Source organism: Callospermophilus lateralis, chromosome 4, assembly GCF_048772815.1.
Source record: "Callospermophilus lateralis isolate mCalLat2 chromosome 4, mCalLat2.hap1, whole genome shotgun sequence".
Taxonomy (NCBI): domain Eukaryota; kingdom Metazoa; phylum Chordata; class Mammalia; order Rodentia; family Sciuridae; genus Callospermophilus; species Callospermophilus lateralis.
In genome coordinates this window covers 40586079-40606764 of record NC_135308.1, presented here as the reverse complement: position 1 = coordinate 40606764, position 20686 = coordinate 40586079, and the positions used below count along the sequence as shown (strand labels likewise).

The 20686-nt window shown below is 32.2% G+C and overlaps 1 protein-coding gene across 4 annotated transcripts in view; it reads left to right on the top strand.

Moving 5' to 3' along the window:
* Micu3 (mitochondrial calcium uptake 3) overlaps window positions 1-20686 on the top strand; it is a 97437-nt gene that overhangs the window by 27384 nt on the left and 49367 nt on the right. For all 4 annotated transcript variants that reach the window (XM_076853765.1, XM_076853766.1, XM_076853763.1 and 1 more), the window contains exons 2-3: window positions 12826-12979; window positions 17330-17361. In XM_076853765.1, the coding sequence (XP_076709880.1) occupies window positions 12826-12979; window positions 17330-17361 (186 nt within the window). The remainder of the gene's footprint in view (window positions 1-12825; window positions 12980-17329; window positions 17362-20686) is intronic.

Below are 20686 nucleotides of genomic sequence, written 5' to 3'. Positions count from 1 at the left end.
GCAGTGTAGGCCACTGAGATGCCCATAGACATTGTTGATTATAGCTGAAGAAGCTACACACTATACTAAAGCTCCCACTTGGAACCAAATCCAATATAGCCTATTCAACCAGTACTTTAGGACATATCACCAGGAGAAAGTCTTTTACTATGAAAACTACCCTATAAAATTAGTAAAGTCAACTGATATACCAAATGTACAAAAAGCATGAAAAACCAAGATAACCTTCTGCCTCCAACAGAATACATTAATTCTGTAGGAACAGATCCCAGAGAAAAGGAAATTGACCAATTGCCTGAAAAAGAATTCAAAGTACTTATTTTAAGGAAGCTTATGAGATAAGACTGACAGACAATTCAACAAAATTGTGAAAACAATGAATTATTTAAATGAGAAATTTAGTAAAGAGAGATCATAAAAAAAGAACAAACAAATCTTGGAGCAAAAGATTTCAGTAAGTGAAATTAAAAATACAGTTGAGGACCTCAACAACAGAATAGGTTAGACGGAAGAATTTCTGAACTTGAAGATAGTTCTTTCAAAATAACCCAGTTAGACAAAAAGAAAAGTTTAAAGTATGAAGAAAGCCTTTAAGACCTATGGGACAACATTAAGCAAACAAACTTTCACATTATGGGTCTTCCAGAAGGAGATGAAAAGAGAAGAGAAAGGCATAGAAAGCCTATTCAACAAAATAATTGCTGCAGACTTTCCAAATCTTGACAGATAGACAACCGTGTCTAGAAAGCTCCAAGGATTTTAAATTTAAATAGATCCTCTCCAAGTTATATCGTAGTCAGACTGTTAGAAGCACAAAGCTAAAGAGAGAATTCTAAAAAGAGCAAGAAAAAAGCATCAACTAACATATAAGGAGATCCCTGTTAGATAAATAGCAAGGTTTGAGCAGAAACCTTATAGACCAGGAGAAAATGGGATTATGTGATCAAACTCTTGGGATTTGGTGATGGGGAAAAACCTGAAAACCAAGAATACTATATCCAGCAATGTCCTTCAAAAATAACCCTTTCCTAAGGCAAGCAAAAACTGAGAGAATTTATCACAACCTGTCTAGCGCCCCCCCTACTTCACCCCCCACCCCATGCTTAAGATAATTAGTCAAGAGAAATAAAGGGGAAGGGTATCCAAATTCAAAAAGAGGGAGTCAAATTGTCACTGTTTGAAGATGATGTGGTCTTATATGTAGAAAAATCTTAAATGCTGCACCAAAAACTATTAGCATTAATAAGCAAGTTTAGTGAAATTGTAAATACAAAATTAACATATAAAAATTAGTATTGTTGTGGTATGCCAGAAGTGAATTATTCAAAATAAAATCAAGAAAGCAGTTCATTTACAATAACTACCAAAAAAGAAAATAGAAATAAATTTAACTATAGCGTTAAAGGTATTTACAATGGAAACTATAATACCTCCGAAAGAAATTGAAGAAGATACATAGACAAAGGAAAGACATTCTGTGTTCATGGATTGGAATAGTCAATACTATTAAAATGTCCATTCTATCAAAGCCATCTAGAGATTCAGTACAATTCCTACTAAAATAACTCTACCACTCTTCACAAAACAATAATAATAATTATAAAATTTGTATGGCGCCACAAAAGATTCCAAGTAGTCAAAAGCATTCTTGAGCAAAAAGAACAAAGCAAGAGGAATTACACTATTTGATTTCAAAATATACTACAAAGCTGTAATAATCAAAACAGCAAATTATTGTCATAAAAGCAGATGCATGTATCAGTGGAACAGAACAGAAAGCCTAGAATCAACCTACACATTTATAGCCAACTGATTTTTAACAAAGGTGCCAAGAACACACAGTGGAGAAAGGACAGTTTTTCATTTTTTCCAGTAAATAGTGGTGGAAAAATTAGGCCTCCACATGCAGAAGAGTGAAACTGGGCTCCTAATCTCTTTCCAATTACAAAAACAACTCAAAATGGATTAAAGACTTAAATGTAAGACCTGAAATCGTGAAACTACTAGAAAAAACAAGGGAAATGCTTCAGGACATTGGAATGGAGTTTTTAAACAAGACCCTAAAGCATAGGAAACAAAAGCAAAAATAGACAAATGGGTTATATATCACAAAAAAGCTTCACTCAGTAAAAGAAATAATTATCATAATCTGCTCTAATGCCATCCATTTCCCTGCAAATTCTATGATTTTGTCATTTTTTAGTGCTGCATAATACTCCATTGTGTATAGATGCCACATTTTTTTTATTCATTCATCTATTGAAGGACATCTAGGTTGGTTCCACAGTCTAGCTATTGTGAATTGTGCTGCTATAATCATTGATGTGGCAGTATCCCTATAATACGCTCTTTTAAGATCCTCAGGAGTAGTCCGAGAAGGGCGATAGCTGGGTCAAATGGTGGATCCACTCCCAGCTTTCCCAGAAATCTCCATACTGCTTTCCAAATTGGCCTCACCAATTTGCAGTCCCACCAGCAGTGTATAAGTGTACCGTTTTCCCCACATCCTCGCCAACACTTATTGTTGTTTGACTTCGTAATGGCTGCCAATCTTACTGGAGTGAGATGGTATCTTAGGGTGGTTTTGATTTGCATTTCTCTGATTGCTAGAGATGGTGAGCATTTTTTCATGTACTTGTTGATTGATTGTATGTCCTCCTCTGAGAAGTGTCTGTTCAGGTCCTTGGCCCATTTGTTGATTGGGTTATTTGTTAACTTATTGTTTAATTTTTTGAGTTCTTTGTATATTCTGGATATTAGGGCTCTATCTGAAGTGTGAGGGGTAAAAATTTGTTCCCATGATGTAGGCTCTCTGTTTACCTCTTTTATTGTTTCTCTTGCTGAGAAAAAACTTTTTAGTTTAAGTAAGTCCCATTTGTTTATTCTTGTTATTAACTCTTGGGCTATGGGCGTCCTATTAAGGAATTTGGAGCCCGACCCCACAGTATGTATATCGTAGCCAACTTTTTCTTCTATCAGACGCAGTGTCTCTGATTTGATATCTAGCTCCTTGATCCATTTTGAGTTAACTTTTGTGCATGGCGAAGCTAGCCAATCCTTAAAAAACAAATGCCAAATGTCTTCTTTGATATAAAGAGAGCAACTAAGAACAGAACAGGAAGGAAGAGCATGAGGAAAAGACTAACATTAAACAAAGACTAGAGGGGGGAGAGAAAGGGAGAGAGAAGGGAAAGCATATGGAAAAGGTAGGAGACCTTCAATGTTACACAAAATTATAAGAGGTTGTGAGGGGAAAGGAGGAGGGAAAAAAAGGAGAGAATTAAACAACAGCAGAGGAGGTAGAGAGGGAAGATGGGAGGGGAGGGGAGGGGAGGGGGGATAGTAGGGGATAGGAATGGTAGCAGAACACAACAGTCACTAAAATGCCATTATGTAAAAATGTGAGTGTATAACCGATGTGATTCTGCAATTTGTATTTGGGGTAAAAACGGGAGTTCATAACCCAATCGAGTCAAATGTATGAAAGATGATATATCATGAGCTCTGTAATGTTTTGAACAATCAATAAAAAATAAAAAATAACAAAAAAGAAATAATTATCAGAGTGAAAGGACAACCTACAGAATGGAAGAAAATATTTGTAAGCTATACATCTGACAAGAGGTTAGTATCCAGAATGTGTAAGAACTCCAAAAATTCAATACTAATCAAGTAACCCAATTAAAAAATGGGTCATAGACTGATATAGACATTTCTAAGAAGATGTACAAATAGCTAAGAGGTGTATGAAAAGATGCTCAGTCTCACTAATCATCAGGGAAATACAAATCAAAACTACAGTGAGATAAAATTTCACACAGGTGAGAATGGCTATAATAAAAAAGATAAATAATGAATGCCAGTGAGCGTGCAGAGTGGGAATGCAAATTAGTACAGCAATTATGAAAATCAGCATAGAGATGCCTCAAAAAAATTACAAATTGAACTACCATATGATCCAACAATTCCATTATGGGAGTATGTCAAAGAGATATCTGTACTGCTGTGCTATTGTTGCACTATTCAGAATAGACAAGAAATGCAAGCAACCTAAGGGCCAGCAACTGATGAGTGATACACATACAAAATAGAATACTATTTGACCATAAAAAAGAATGAAATTCTGTTGTTTGTAGCAACATACATGGAACTGGAGATCATTTAGTTTAAAGTAAGTCATGCACATAAAGACAAATAGTGCATGATCTCATCATGTCTAATCTAAAAAAGTCTATTTCATAAATGCCGAATGTTTTCTCTGATATAAGGTGGTTGACTTATAGTTGGGTAGAGAGGGAAAGCATGGGAGGAATGGATGAATTCTAGATAGGGAAGAGGGGTGGGAGGGAAATGGAGGGGGCAAGGGATTAGCAAGGATGGTGGAATGTGATGGACATCATTATACAAAGTACATGTATAAAGACTTGAATTGGATGTCTACATACTTTATATACAGAGATACAAAAATTGTAGTATATATGTGTATTAAGAATTGTAATGCAAAAAAAAAAAATAAAGAATAGCGTTACCTTAGATTAGGTAGAGGGAAGTGAAAGGGGAAGGCAGGGAAAGAAAGAAAGATAGAATGAAACAGACATTATTACTTTATGTATGTATGTGACTGTATGATCAATATGATTCTACAATATGTATACTCAGAAAAATGAGAAATTATATCTCATTATGTATGTTATATCAAAGTATATAAGTACATTCTACTGTCATATATAACTAATTAAAACAAATAAAAAATTAATTTAAAAAAGCCAAAAAAAAAAGTCTATCATAGAAGTGGAGAATCAAATAGTAGTTTCTAGAGCCTGGGAAAGATATGGGGGAAAGTAGGGGTGGAGAGAAGATTGTTTGTTTATGGGTAAAGGGGTACAATTGGATAGGAGAAACAGCATGTTCTTTAGAACAGTAAGATAACTATAGTTGACCGTGATTAATGGAATATTTCAAAATAGCTAATGAGAGGTATTTGAATATTTTCAACACAAATAAGTGATAAATGCCTGAGGTGATAAATATGCCAGTTACTCTGATACAATCATTGCACATTGAATACATCTTTAAATGTCACACTCTACCCAATAATATACACAATTACTACGTCTCAAAAATGATAATATATCTTTAAAAAGATAGATATCCTTAAGCTATAATGTATTACCTTTTTCATTAGATCTTTGTATTCTCCTTGTTATCTCAGTCTAAATTCTTAATTTGATATTAGAAACCTTTCTTTTGGTTTTCCTTAACAGCCTAAACATTTCTTCTGATTGTCCATTTGACTATGATTTAATATCCTTTGGGTGCTTATTACCCAGTGACCAATTATTGTTTTATCCACAAGCATTCATTTATTCATGCAGTAAATATTTACCTAGCCTCTTACACATGTCAGGCACTGAATTAATCAGGGAGCTAAAAAAGTAAGAATTTCCTGTTTTACTCAAAGAATTAATGCTTTACTAACAGAGATATATAGTAAACTCCCCCATTGTGAATGGGGAGAAGGAATAAAAATGATGTAATAGGAATTTATAAAGGAAATAAGTAGAATTTATAAGGTAAAATATTGACTCTCAAGGAAAATGCATTGTCAGCACTTAAGATTAATCATAAGAAAGGTGGTCATTGAGTATTGATCTGGGGCAATAGATTATAAAATAAAGAGAGTATGAAAACAGCAGAGTAAAAAGAGTATAAGAATCACATATTTCATTTGATATGGAGCAAAAATTCATCTCTTTGGCAATACCTGGGAAAGTATAAGTACTCATGTTCAGAGAAATTGCACACTAAACAGGGAACTGAAGTAGAACTAAAATATCACTCAAGATGACTGTAGTTCAATGACTATCCCAGCATCTAGAGCTCATCCCAGGCACAGATGAAAATTAGGTTCATTCTTATTTTTAATCAACAAGTTTGGCTTAGACTTTGGTTAGCATCGCTTCATTTCATAAAGTTTAGCAGAAAATAACCATTGAATGTATTGATAATTAGTAGAGGTCTACAGCAGAAAGAATAAAAATAAAAAAGCATTAAAGAGACCTGGGAAGTAACAGCACCAAACTGTGGGTGGCTAGAAGAGCATGCATCACAATTCCAGAGAACTCTTGAAAAGGTCTCAGGCACAGGTTGGCAGGGAAAAACCCAAATACTGAAATTGGGAAATAGAGAACTCAGAGGTGAAATTGGGAAATCAGATGCTCTTTTCCTGTTCCCAGAACAGGACAAGCAACACCCAAATCCCTGGCCTGAGAGTATTTGGTTACCTCAAACTTGGCACAGGATTGGTTCCAGAGACCAATGGGAAAGCATGAATTCAAGACATAAAGGATTACATTCAATCTCTTAAAAATTTTAACTAGAACAGATTTTTAAATTGATATTTTAATAAGCTATAGATAACCTCCACGATATGATGTGCTACTTATTACCTAACAAAACTTGTGTTACTAGTCTTTTCAGAATTGAAGAGCTTGGTTAATAGGTTTGGTAATAATACTAAAACCATCCAAACAAAGCTAGGACTACATGCAGACAAAATATTTCACCTTTTAATACCATTTTGGAAAAGGCATATCCAAAAAATATGGAATGCAGAAACTTTGTGTAATGTTTACTTTAGAGAAATGATTTCTTTGAAGCTAAGTTAGCTCAGTTTTCAATTATCTATTCTCTTACCCTTCAGTTTTTCTTATTAGCCAGTACAAGACTAAGGGTTTTCTCTTTAATATTTCTTAACATTTTAAAGGCTGTCACTTCAACTTCTCAAATATGTGTTTTTCAGTTTGACTGTTAATCTATAGAAATTAAGATTTTTTTTCTCAAATTACTGTGACTTCTATATACCCTCTCAGTCACTTTATCCCTTCAGTTCATAAATAACATAGCCCATATGTTACCACTTTTGAAAGACTCATTTTTAAGTGCATAATATTGAACTGATAATAATGATTTTCCCTTTAGCAATTAATGTTTTAACAACTAATAAATATAAATCAGGCTTTTGAGCTTTCAGATTGGCTTTTATGCTTTACGCTTATTGGTGGATTTTTAGTATTTTGGAAATTTTGATACAAAAAGTATCATTTACTGAAAAATAAATATTAATGAAAGATTATTTAGGTTAATTTTAGGCTTTAGAAATTAATTTTAAAGGATAAATTATTTAAATAAGCAAAAAATTGAATTTAAAATAAAGTGGATTAGCTAGCAAATACAGGTATATTTATTAACCTATTCCTTGTAATATAAGACAAGAAATCACATGCTATTGTGATCCAGGGAAATGGCTGTATTTGTTTTTTAAAAAGTTCAGAATATTAACATGATATAAGGTCATTGTAATTTATAGGCAAGCAGAACTGACAAGAGAATTAGTAAACTGATTTGATATTTCCTACTTTATTGGTTTTTTTTTTAAGAGAGAGTGGGGGGGGGAGAGAGAGAGAGAGAGAGAGAGAGAGAGAGAATTTTTTAATATTTATTTTTTAGTTTTTCGGGGGACACATCTTTGTTTGTATGTGGTGCTGAGGATCGAACCCGGGCCGCACGCACGCCAGGCGAGCGCGCTGCCGCTTGAGCCACATCCCCAGCCCCCTTTATTTGTTGATGAGTGTTTCCGAATGTTCATAATAGTGATGTTAAAACTTCAGAGGGTTGAAATTTTTTTTTTAAACTTTGAGAAGTTCTAAAGTAAAGCTAAATCTCTTAAAGGTCTGGATTTCTTCTGACATTTCGGTAATGTACTGGCCTGCAGCTTCCCTTTCCTCAGAGGTTCTATTATATCAGATATTCTCAGCAGAACTTCATGGGCTACTCTATGATAATTTACTATATACTGTAAAGTTTTACTTGGTCAGAACTTTATCACAGTAAAAAATTATTAAATTCTTCATCTTGTGCCATTATATCATAGTCTGCAGATAAACTACAGACAAGTAAGCATGTAAATTCAAAATGGTTGAAATTAGTTAGGCATATGTAGGCAGAACAAGCTTATTTATTTACATTTGTTTCTAAAACAGTTTTAGATTAAGTAATCTTCCAATTGATTAATTGTTTTATAATTAATTCATCTGTATATAATAAACTCATACCAAGTATTTGTTGAAAGAATGAATGATTATATATTAGCTTATTAGTTGATGTTAAATATTCATCTTGGAAAGTATACTAATTTATTTATTAGTTAATAAAAGGAGACCAGGTAGACACCAATTCCTGATAATTCTCAAAATCAATAGCAAACATTACTTTTATTAGTGGTTCATTAGAAGCATCCTCCTCAGCCCTGTGAAGATCAGAAGTTCAAGGCCAGCCTGTGTAGTAAACAAGACCCTATCTCAAGAAAAAAAAAAAGTACTTTGTTATAGAATCATTCTCCTCAGAACAAGTCAAGAATGGTTAATATTATTATATTTTCCAAAATTGTTTTACATGCCTATACTTCTGATAACTAAGACAATGAAAATAAGGAATTACAGAAAGGATAATTTTGAAAGAATTTATTATCATCTACTTAGACAAAATAAGAAAAGTTATTCAAATTAATGAGACACTTTAATAAGATAGTTGGACACTAAGCAAATATATTAAAGTTCCTAGCTTTCCCACACATCAAAAATAACCAGTTGAAAATATAATAGAAATAAAAGTTCTCATTCTCAATTCAGATTACTCAGAAATTATAGAAAACTGTAAAACTTTAAAAAAAAAAACTTTTTTCGTTGTTGACAGACCTTTATTTTATTTACTTATTTATATGTGGTGCTGAGAATTGAACCCAGTGCCTCACACATGCTAGGCAAGCACTCTATCACTGAGCTAGCCCAAAACTACAAAACTTTACTGAAAGTTATAGTTGAAGAATTGAATAAATTCTATTGAATAATTTCTATTGCCAGGTTGGAAAAATAATATTGTGAGACTTTCATGTTTCCTTAAATTAAACCAAAATTTGTGTCAACCCAAACAATACTAGTAGGAATTTAAAAGTGTAACTTGACAAAGTGATTTTGAAGTTCACTAACATTTTTTAAAGCATACTTAGAAAATACAGTAATTAAAAAAGTATTTCATTAGAGTAGAAAGACACAAATAAGTCAGTGGAAGAGAATAGAAAATTTTAAACCCAGTCCAAAGATTGATATCCTCTTCTGTATTCTTCCCATCTCATTCTAAGATAACCTGATGAGTCCAGTTATCCTCAGTTGTTGGCAATTAGACTTTTCTGAAATTAGGCCAGTTTACTGGGATTGCAATAATTGTTCTTCACTTTTTGCCAGTCCATATTTCATTTGAGCAGTACCAATGTTTAATAGATTGTGTGATTATACTAAATTGAGACAAGGCAACGGAAGAAGCAACAAGCTGGTGGTATCAAAGCCTTTTTAAGCACCTATACTCTAGTTTTCTCTTTAATTCATAAATCATATTCTTCTCTTTTAGGGTGCATGTGTGAGCCCATGAGTGTGTACACACACAAACATATGCATATATTTGGGGACATTTGGACACAAAACATTCCCATACTTCTCCCCAACCCTTCTTTTAAGATGAAACCTGTGGGCACCACCTAATGCTGTTATCAAAAGTGATGAGTATTGTTGCTAAGGCAACAAGGGGTGAAATTCATGCAGTAAAGTATTAATGAAAACCATTAACTCTACTTGGTAAGATTTGTTCTCATACCCTTATTTCAGTGGTTAAAGAATGCAAATATCACAGGCTGTTAAAGTAAAACTGTAGGAAAATAGTAATAAGCGCTTGAACAAAGGTGGTGACAATGGGTGGATGTAAGAAATTAAAGGGGAGCTATAGGCTTTGTTAATTGCTAACAGAGGTAAAGGAGAAGGAGTTGTAAGCATTAGCTCATAAAATGTGGATCGAGTTCCCAGCTACAGTGGTCAAGCAGGTTTAGCATGCTGGGACAATTAATAGACTATGCTTAAGGAAGGAAAATTTGATGAGAAAACAGGCACCATAGACACTAATGGCAGCACGAGGTAGAGGCAGAAATCACAAATCAAGTCATATTAAGTTGAAGCAAATATACAGTTTATAAGCAAAATTGTGATTCATTACATTCATCTGAGGCTTCAAGTTGTGGTACAAAAACAGTGGGAGTTCAGTCAGTGGTCAACCATGAAATTCACTGGAGATAAATCATGATTTGTTTGGGTTACTAATAAGCCCAGGAAAATAGTCTAGTAAGAAAAAAGCAAAATAGGTGCCGAATAATGTGTACAGTAGGCTTTAAAAGTGTCAAGAACCGAGAACTGGGTTGGAAAAATATGCATTAATATTTGTTTATATGAGCACGGAATACGTGAATTTTCCTCGAAACTGGTTCCATTAGTTGCACATAGGAAGAAAAATTAACTGGGAAAAAGACAGGAATAAAGGAGGTTGTTTTACTGCCAAAAAAAAAAAAAAAAAAAAACCAGGGGGCTGGAAATATAGCTCACTTGGTAGAGTGCTTGCCTCACATTCACAAGGCCCTGGGTTCGATTCCCAGCACCACCAAAAAAAAGCAGACGGGTCACAGGCAAGATTTGTTTTCCAACTCTTAGAGGAAGAAAGCCCTGGAATATGTGTATACAAGGTTACTAAGCTGGTAACTTAGCACTAGTAAGGGAGATTATTGTTCATAATTATCATTAGGTTATTTAGTGTGTCATGTTTTACTCGAAGCAGAGCCAAAACAATTTCCTAGTATCTATGGATTGCTTGAGCAGTTGTTATTAATATAATACTGAGCCCTTTTGTCTTTGGTATGGATTGCTTTATCTTCGAGATACCATTTTCTTTTCTTATTGCTCCACTTAAAAATTTTCCAAAATCTTTTGTTTTATGTTAGATTAAATCCAGTGCTTTAGCCTGGGGTTCAGAAATCATTATTAACTGGCCATATCTTCCCTTTACTTCTTCATGAATGTAAATCCTCTATTCCAGGGAAGACCATCATCATCTTTCAAATGTGCTGGATAAACTTGCAGGGTACATCTCTCTTCAAAATACATAAAACTTGTATTTTCTTCTTAAGGAAAACTTCTTTTTAACATCAACCTGTAGTACTTTTCTTCTATTTACTTTCATTTGACGACTTATTTACTTTCTCCATGTTTGTATCTTTTCTTTTTCCAACTAGTATTGTGTTATTCCACATAGATTGTAAACACGTTAAAGTCAGACACCCCTTATTCCTTTTTGTGTACATACCATCAAAAAAAATGGGGAATGGGACTAGGGATGTAGCTCAGAGTCCTTGAACAATGTCATGTACAAGGCCCTGGGTTCTATCCTCAGTACTGCAAAAAAAGGAAAGAAAAAGTAGAGAGTGAAATTTTCTTTCTTTTAGTGTTTATTTAATTATTTGTGTAATGTTTTGAAATGTCATCATCTTCAAAATGGTGGAAAACATCATTTGTCTGACTTTTCATTTAATAAAGTGTTACTTAGAAATAAAAAAGTAGTCTCTTTGTTGAAAATTCTTTTGGATAGCTTGTTTTGATTTCCCAAAGTATGAGATACTTAAATAACTTTAATATTTTGTACATAATTTGCTTTAAGACTCAATAGACAAAAAATAGAGACAATAAAGATAATAAACTTGCCATCCTAAATAAGAAGTTTTTCTAATATAAATTAGTTTTATGAAATATGTGAAAATGTACATATTGTTGGTGAGCCCATAAATAACTATAAACTCCTTTAGGATGTATAAAAAGGTCTTGCCTAACCAATTCTACTCATAGGAATTAATCCCAAGGAACCACTTGTGGATATTATAGTTTTTCAAAATAGTCTTCTATTTTAATAGTGACATAGGATAATGGTCCTAATAGTAAAAAAGACTATAGATTACTAAACTCTGTATGTAGTATAATCCCATTTTTGTCAAAAAAGAAAGCAAAAAATTATATCTATTGATTTTTAAATTCTATCTTCCAATTATATGCAGTAGCTACTAGAATATCCAAATGGCATAGGAAAGTGGTGCTGATATATTTAATGAAGTTCTGATTATTGAATAGCATAAATAGTTTAATTCCATTTCGTTTGCCAAAAATGATACGATATATCTATAAATATTTAAAAATGCTTCTACATTGTATAGACATTAATTTTATAATCAGGAAATCCTTCTATTAAAAAATTAATTTCCTATATTTAGTTCAGAAAGAAAATAAATAACAATGGAAAATTGTCTATAAGGAAATCTTCTAATTCTGTTCATCTTGACTCTAGGCAAAATTCAGAATGACTCTTGGTGGTTAATATACCATAATGATCTAGAGTTAGTAATTCCAACTTTAGTTGAAACATTACTTCTGTATGATTACCTTAGTGATTGTCATGAGCAGCATATCAGGCTTTAGTTTCTCCTTTTAGAAAATTAATGAACTTAAGTGAATTGACTTCTAATCAAATAAAGAAGTATATAGAGAGTACATGGTAAGCATTCAGCAAGTGTTGGTGTTGCCTCTAAAGGTACCACTGGCTCTGTAATTTAATGTTCTCTACAACCAAAACTTAAGATATAAACCACTCAAAAAATAATAAATCTTTGAAGTGCATATTCAGAAATCTTCAAGTCTTTAATGACATTCAAAGTAGAATCTTTTGATTCATTTTATTCATGTAAATTACTTATTTATAAAATGATGAAGGTTCTCCAGAATACCAAATATTTTCACACTTTTTCATTACTTGGTTAATTTACTATTAACATAATTAAAGATATTTATCTTCTAAAAGGAGAAGTTGTTTCACACATTCAAAATTTATTTGCTTTATTAACTTTAGGTTGCTGTTGGCAGAACAGATATTGAAGACTTAGACCTCTACGCTACATCTAGGGAAAGACGATTTCGTTTGTTTGCATCTATAGAATGTGAAGGGCAGTTATTCATGACTCCGTATGATTTTATTTTGGCTGTTACGACAGATGAGCCCAAATGTAAGTATATTTTAAGATTATCTTAATCATGTTAGATTATATTGTTATCTCTACTTTGTAAAAGTATGTAGCAGTATATGCTTTTTAGAATATCTAGAAAAATAGTATAGTATTTCAAGACATATGCTATACAATGTTACCATAATATTTCTTATAAATCCTTATCTATTTTCTTTTATCAGAAATTATCAATTGTTTCCTCTTCCTTGTACATTAAAATTCAACACCAACTTACTTTTGGTATTCTTTATAATAGGCTCTGCATACTCATACTTTTATCTAATCTGAACAGATTAATTCAGAAGAGTGGCTTTGAAATTAGCTATGGTCAATAATTTTTTATATCTCTTTTGCACTTGTCATTGCTCCTGCAATATAAATATAGGTTAATTTTTTCTCACATTTCCATGTGTTAGTGATTCTCAAACCTTTTGGCATTATGCACATTCTTGCAAATTTCTTGATACCTAATTTAATAACAGATAACTGGATTCTCATATGTGTTTTTGTTTTCAACCTATTAGAATATATATTTTATTCATATAAATTACTTATTTATAAAATGATATAAAATTTCTCCAGAAGACCAAATATCTTCACACTTTGATTTCATTTACTTGATTAATTCATGTAAGTATATCCACCTCACTGATAATGGGAGTGGGTATTTTCATATCTTTTTCTGATAATTGTAAATATTCTTTGATACTGTCTCACAGCGTGACTAGTGGTAGTTCAAGCTTCAAAAGCCTCCAAAGATAGTGGTGAAAGAGTAATGACTGGCTTCACTGAATGAATGTTAGTAGAAATGAGGTTTGAAGAGAAAAATTATGATTTCAGTTTAGACATAATGTGTTTAAGATATGTTGAACATACTAAAGATAAGACAAGTGGATCTGTCTCTTAATTCATTTAAGTTGACTAAAAGAAAAATCAGAAGTGTTTAGAATCATAGAAGCCAAAGAAAATGGCCAGAATGATCAAATAAGTAGAATACTGTTGAGAAGTTAAATAGTACATCTAGTGGATGTACTATAGTGAAGATTATTGATGATTTTTTTAAAGTGATGTTTTAGTGGACTGATTAAGGCAGAGACCAGATTGTAGGGATGCATAGCAAATGAAGAAGTGAAGATAGTGAATGTAAACAACTCTTTGGAGATATTTACAAAAAAAAAAAAAGGAAATGTGACTGGAGTGGAATTTAAAGTAGAGGCTTGATCTTGGAAGATTTTAGCCTATAATAAATACATTTTTAATGAGATTTTGACCATTGACTGAGGGAGTAGCATGTAAAGGAGAGGAAACTATGTGAACAAAAATATAAAATCAAGAGGGTATTGGTATACTTATAGCAGCCCCTTTGGGAATATATAGGGCAGTAATAATAGAAAAGGCTGGAAAATTAAAAAGGGCTCCTTTAAAAAATAATTTGAAGGTTATGATAATTATATCCCCCTTATTAAATTGATTTTGTATAATATGGATTTTTAAGTGTTTATTATTAAGTAGTCTGTATTAACTTTATTAACTGCAAGTAATAATAACCTCAGAAGAATTTTTGGAGATTGAAAAACTACTTAGGATAGTACTTGACACAGTGAGAATTTAGTGGATATTGATATGGTCATCATAATCATCATCATCACTTGAGTTCATAACCAGAATTTTTAAAAAATTTGTTTGAAAACTAGAAAATTTCTTGTTTAGAAATTCCTCTTTAAAATTTAGACCTTAACAGGTGAATTTCATATTTAGAACTATAATTAGTAATTGATTACATCATTACATTAATTACATCATTACATTAATACATCAAGAATTATTAATTTAGATTTTTTTTCAATTTTTTTTTTTTTAGTTGTAGGGACACAATATCCCCATTTTTATTTATTTATTTTTAGGTGGTGCTGAGGATCAAACTCAGGGCCTCACGTGTGCGAGACAAGTGCTCTACCACTGAACTACAACCCCAGCCCTTAATTTAGATTTTTAAAAATGTATTGTTTTAAAAATATTTCATACATATAATATTAAAATATAAAGAACATAAACTATAGCTTAAGAAATAAAATATTTCCAATAGAATTTAAGTCTTTTCTCTCCACCTACATTATATTTACATATGTAGTAATTTCATATGAGACAAATGAATTTAGAAAGTCAGAAAATCCTTTGAAGAACAGCCTTAATGGCTCTTTAACCTTTTTATTTTTACAAAAGCTAATAATATTGAACATGGAACATTTCCAACAGAATGAATATATCTATTGTGAATAATTTACTGTGGTAATCTCATAAACCCTACAAAACTCAAGAGTATGTCTAACTTCCTCTTTTGATAAATAGCTTATGAACATTGCATAAGAACATGTGCATGTACTTTTGCACCATTCATTTTTCTTCCTTTGTTTTATGGATATATTTTAAGAGCAACAGAATCATAAATATTATATCTGTTCTTTTTTCATTGTTATAAAGCAAAGTGGCATTGTTAAATGAATATATATAGTCTTCTGGTTAATGTTATTGCTAAATTTTAATTTACGGACTGTGATTTTAATCATTTGATTACATGTTTTTATACACTATCTTTGGTAAAGGAAGAATGTTATTATTACATAGAAATCTATCTCCATGAAAATTATTTTGTCAAAGTTTAGAAGCTTATTTCTTCTCTTTGGTCTTAAAATGAGTTGTTATATTACCTTAAAAAGAGTTGCATAGCAAAAGAAAAGTACCTTTCTTGTAATTTTTAATTTGCTGTATTGTTAATTATATATTCCTCCATTCAATATAGAAGCAATGATTGGTTGTCATCAGTGTAATAAAGCTAAAATAATATATACCAGTTTTCTTAATGCAGCTGTTATAAGACTTACTCAATTTGGAAATAATTCTTAGGTAGGCATTACATATTTATAATGTTCAAATATGAACAAAACAACAACAACAAAAAAATACTGATTGAACATAAGTTTTTTAATGCTTACAATTTTCAGGGATGTGGAGAGGAAATAGAAAAAGAAAGTGATCCCAAATGTTTTATTCAACTACAATACTAGTGTCCCAAGATGTTTCTTAAGTAGTTGTATCGAAGAAGAATGAAAAAACACGATAAGAGTTTCCCTCGTACTTTACCTGCTCTGTCATCTCTTTTTCTCTTTCCCCATATTCTTCTTTGTCATAGAGAGATCTTATCTATGAATTATTTTCAGGAATAATAATATATCTTATTCCTATATGAATATTTTATGAATATTATTATTTGTGCTTTTAATCTCATAACATGTTTAATATGGAATAAATCCACTTTCTTATAAATCCAGGAATCCATCACCCTGCCACCTCCCTTTCTCTCCCACCCCTCAGCCCTATCTAGAGTTCATCTATTTCTCCCATGCTCCCCCTCCCTATCCTACTATGAATCAGCCTCCTTATATCAGAGAAAACATTTGTCATTTGATTTTTGGGGATTGGCTAACTTCACTTAGTATTATCTTCTCCAACGCCATCCATTTGCCTGCAAATGCCATGATTTTATTCTCTTTTATTTCTGAATAAAATTCCATTGTGTATATATGCCACATTTTTTTTTATCCATTCATCTACTGAAAGGCATCTAGGTTGGTTCCACAGTTTAGCTATTGTGAATTGTGCTGCTATAAACATTGATGTGGCTGTGTCCCTGTAGTATGCTGATTTTAAGTCCTTTGGGTATAGCCCGAGGAGAGGGATAGCTGGGTCAAATGGTGGTTCCATTCTTAGATTTCCAAGGAATCTCCATACTACTTTCCATATTGGCTGCACCAATTTGCAGTCCCACCAGCAATGTATGAGTGTACCTTTTTCCCCACATCCTCGCCAACACTTGTTGTTGTTTGTCTTCATAATAGCTGCCATTCTGACTAGAGTGAGATGATTTCTTAGAGTAGTTTTGATTTGCATTTCTCTAATTGCTAGAAATGTGTATGAAGACACGAATTTGGTGTCAACATACTTTATATACAACCAGAGACATGAAAAATTGTGCTATATATGTGTAATAAGAATAGTAATGCATTCCGTTGTAATTTATTTTTTTTAGTCAATAAAAAATAATACATTCAGGAATCACCAAACTAAAACAATCTCGTTATGGAAAAATATTTCCTATTCTACTGATAATATTTATTATGAACAGTTTGTAGTACATGATACAGATAAGATCATACCTTAAATTCAGATCTTGAGATTTAAAAACCCTTGCTTTTTGGACATAGAAGCCTGGCTATGCTTGTAGATGGCTACTGAATATGGATATACATTACATGGAGTATTTATTATCTAATTATTTTATATTTATTTTAGTTGCTAAAACATGGAAGTCGCTATCCAAACAGGTAAGTTAAAGCTCTTGGTATACATATGCATGCATATTCATATACACATGCATACAAACACACACATACACACACATGTATTTATATATATATTTTAAATTAAAATCACATCATGGTACTCTTTTTTTTTTTTATCCTCCATATTGTCAGAAAATAAAAAAGGTAGAGAATTCCAAGGACTAGTAAAGCTATAGCTCAATGGTAAATATCATTTGTAAATGTAAATTGGTATACTCCTATTTGGAAAACAATTTGGTATTATCTGATGAAATTAAAGATAATATACACCCTGAACTTTGCAAAATTACATGCCTGGCTTTAAATTCTATAGCAGTGCATACACATGTACCTAATAAAGTTAAACTTGAATGTCCTTTATGACCCATTAATTTCACACCTGTGTGTATAACTAGAGAAACCATTGCTTATATGCAGGAGAGGTTCACAAAAATGTTGGTAGATTGTTCATAATGGCATAAAATAACATAAATATTAATAGTAGACATATAAATTTTGATATAGTCACATGGTAAATAGTATAGAATAATGAAAAAAGGCATTGTAGTAATGCTATAACTAGATGAACCTCAGTGAAATGTAATGATAAACAAAATAAGCAATTCACATAAGAAATATAATCCTATTTACATAAAGTCCCAAACTGGGAAAGTAAAACCATATTACTTAGGATTGCATTCATAGGTGGGAAGACTGAGAAATGATTAACATAAAATTCAAGATGTCCTTTACTTCTATGGAAAGTAAAGGGTAACATCATCAGTGAGGGGCTTAGAGAGACTACTAATGTACTGATAATTTTCTATTTTTTGGTTTAGTCATTTCTAATTTCCTTAACTAAAGGGAATCCTCAAAAGCCTATGGCAAATGACACATTTTCTGGTGAAACATTAGAAACATTTTCTTTAAAGTCAGATATAATAAAAATATACCTGCTATCACAACTATTTCACTACATTTTATTAGAGGCCTAGCAAAGTATTACATCTCATTAGCTTATATTTCTAGTTTGCCATAACAAAGTAGCACAGACTGAGTAACTTATCAGGCATTTATTTTCTCACAGTTCTGGAAGCTAGAAGTCTAAAATCTGGGCATCAACAGGTCATTTTCTTCTGAGGCCTCTCTCCTTGGCTCTAGATGGCTGTATTCTCCCTCTATCTTCACATAGTCTTTCTTCTGTGCATGTCTGTGTTCTAATCTCTTCTTATAAGGACACTGGTCATATCAGATTAGGACCACCTCCTACAATTACCTTTAAAGGATACCTCTCCAATATAGCCAGATTCTGAAATATTGGGAATTAGGACTTTACATATGAATTTGTGGGGGAGGAGGACACAATTCAGGCCATAACATGCAAAATGACAAAGGGGGGAAAAAAAAGAAAGGATCCAATGATTGGAATAGTAGCAAATAATATGCCTCAGAGAAAAATTTAAAAATGCAGAGATTTATTCAAATAAATTCAAGGTTATTATTGAATGTAAGATCAGTGAACCAAAGTTAATTAACGTGCTAGTTTGGGGCTTCTGCCATAGCAGTGTCAATTAGAAATTATTATCAAATAAATGAATTTCACAAGAATTATTACATACTTAAAAGTGTAATAATAGAAAGCGTGGAAGAAGTCACATTTTTAAAAGGACAAGAGTAAATGAACTGGGCGTTATGACACACACCTGTAATCCCAGCAGTCTGGGAGGTTGAAGCAGGAGGATTGCCAATTCAAAGATAGCTTCAGCAACTTTGGGAGAGAGACCCTGTCTCAAAATAAAATAACAAAAAGGGCTGGGGATGTGACTCCATGGTTAAGTGCCCCTGGGTGTATTCAATCCCTAGTACCAAACAAACAAACAAAAAAAAAAAAAAAGAAGAAGAAGAAGAAGGAGAAGAAAGAAAGAAAAGGAAGAAAGAAAGAAAAAAAGACATGAATAAATGGAGCATCATATTCATGGATGACAATAAGCTATCTCATAATGATACTGGTTTCCTCCAAATTTATCCATAAATTTAGTGCAACACTAACAAAAATTCCAACAGAATTTAGAAACCATATAAATGTCAATCATTAGAGAAATGGATAAAAAGAATTGTACAACAGACATATCAAAGATAAATATACTAATATAGAATTAAGATAAATAAATACATTAGAGCTACATATATTGAAGTGAATAGACCTAGAAAATACAAGGATAAGCAAAATGACAAGTTGTAGAATAATATAGACTGTAGTTCTTTAAATGCAATGACCTTTTCAAGGATGTATGTGGTCCAAGTCATTTTCATTATAATGCTGAAAAGACAATTGTTTTATTTACTCTTACTCCTTCAGAGTGTAGATTTTTCTAAGAGGCTGCATGATGAGTGATGACGTCATTGCTCTGACAGCTAATGGAATGTATGCTTGTGTATTCTTGTGCTTTAAAAAATTTTTGTTTTTACTTTAAAATAGATTTACCCATATAAACCATATGTCTTTGACGCTAACAGTATTTTTAAGTATGTAAAGAGATGAATTTTAGAACTGCTATTATAGACAACTGCTATGAAGCCATTAATATGAAAATGAAGAATATTTGATAGGAAAATATGCCCACAATATATGGACTAAAAAGAGGACGTTCCAAAATAATAAAAGGAGGAAGATTTAATATTTGCAGTAACAAATGCTAAATAAGGATTTCCAGCTACAGAATCAGATAAAAAGAATATTAAAGCTTACATGTGTTTATCTTGGATCGTAATTATTTTTTCTTATCCATGCTTACTAATTTTCCTATGATGTACATGTATTAACTGTATAATTTAAAAAAACTGTACTCATTTGAGAAGGTTGTATAAATATCTTAAAAAGCATCTGTAATTTTGGGAAACTTAATTTAACTCAGAAAACATCCATTCAATACTTCTTGCAATACTGCAGTTTAATTCTGACACTAATCACCAAGAGATTATATAAAGGCATAGTACCCAAATGAGACTGCCTTCATTTCAGATGCTTGCTGCAAGTTCAGGGATCTCCAGGCACCATATTTCTGACCTACAAAACCAGGGGTTTGCCACAGTTCCTTTCCACAATTCCCCTTAGGTTTAATGGAACTCAGAAAAATGCTATGCTAATGATTACAGTTTTATTACAAAAAATACAAATTAAGACCAGTCAGATGAAGAGACAAAGGATTAGGTCTGACAAAGAGCTTTTTTGCCCTCTTCCTGTGAAATCAGGGGGTGTTCACCAACCTGAAAGCTCCACTGAGCTTGGTATCCAGATCTTTTCTTGGAGTTTTATGACCTAGTATGA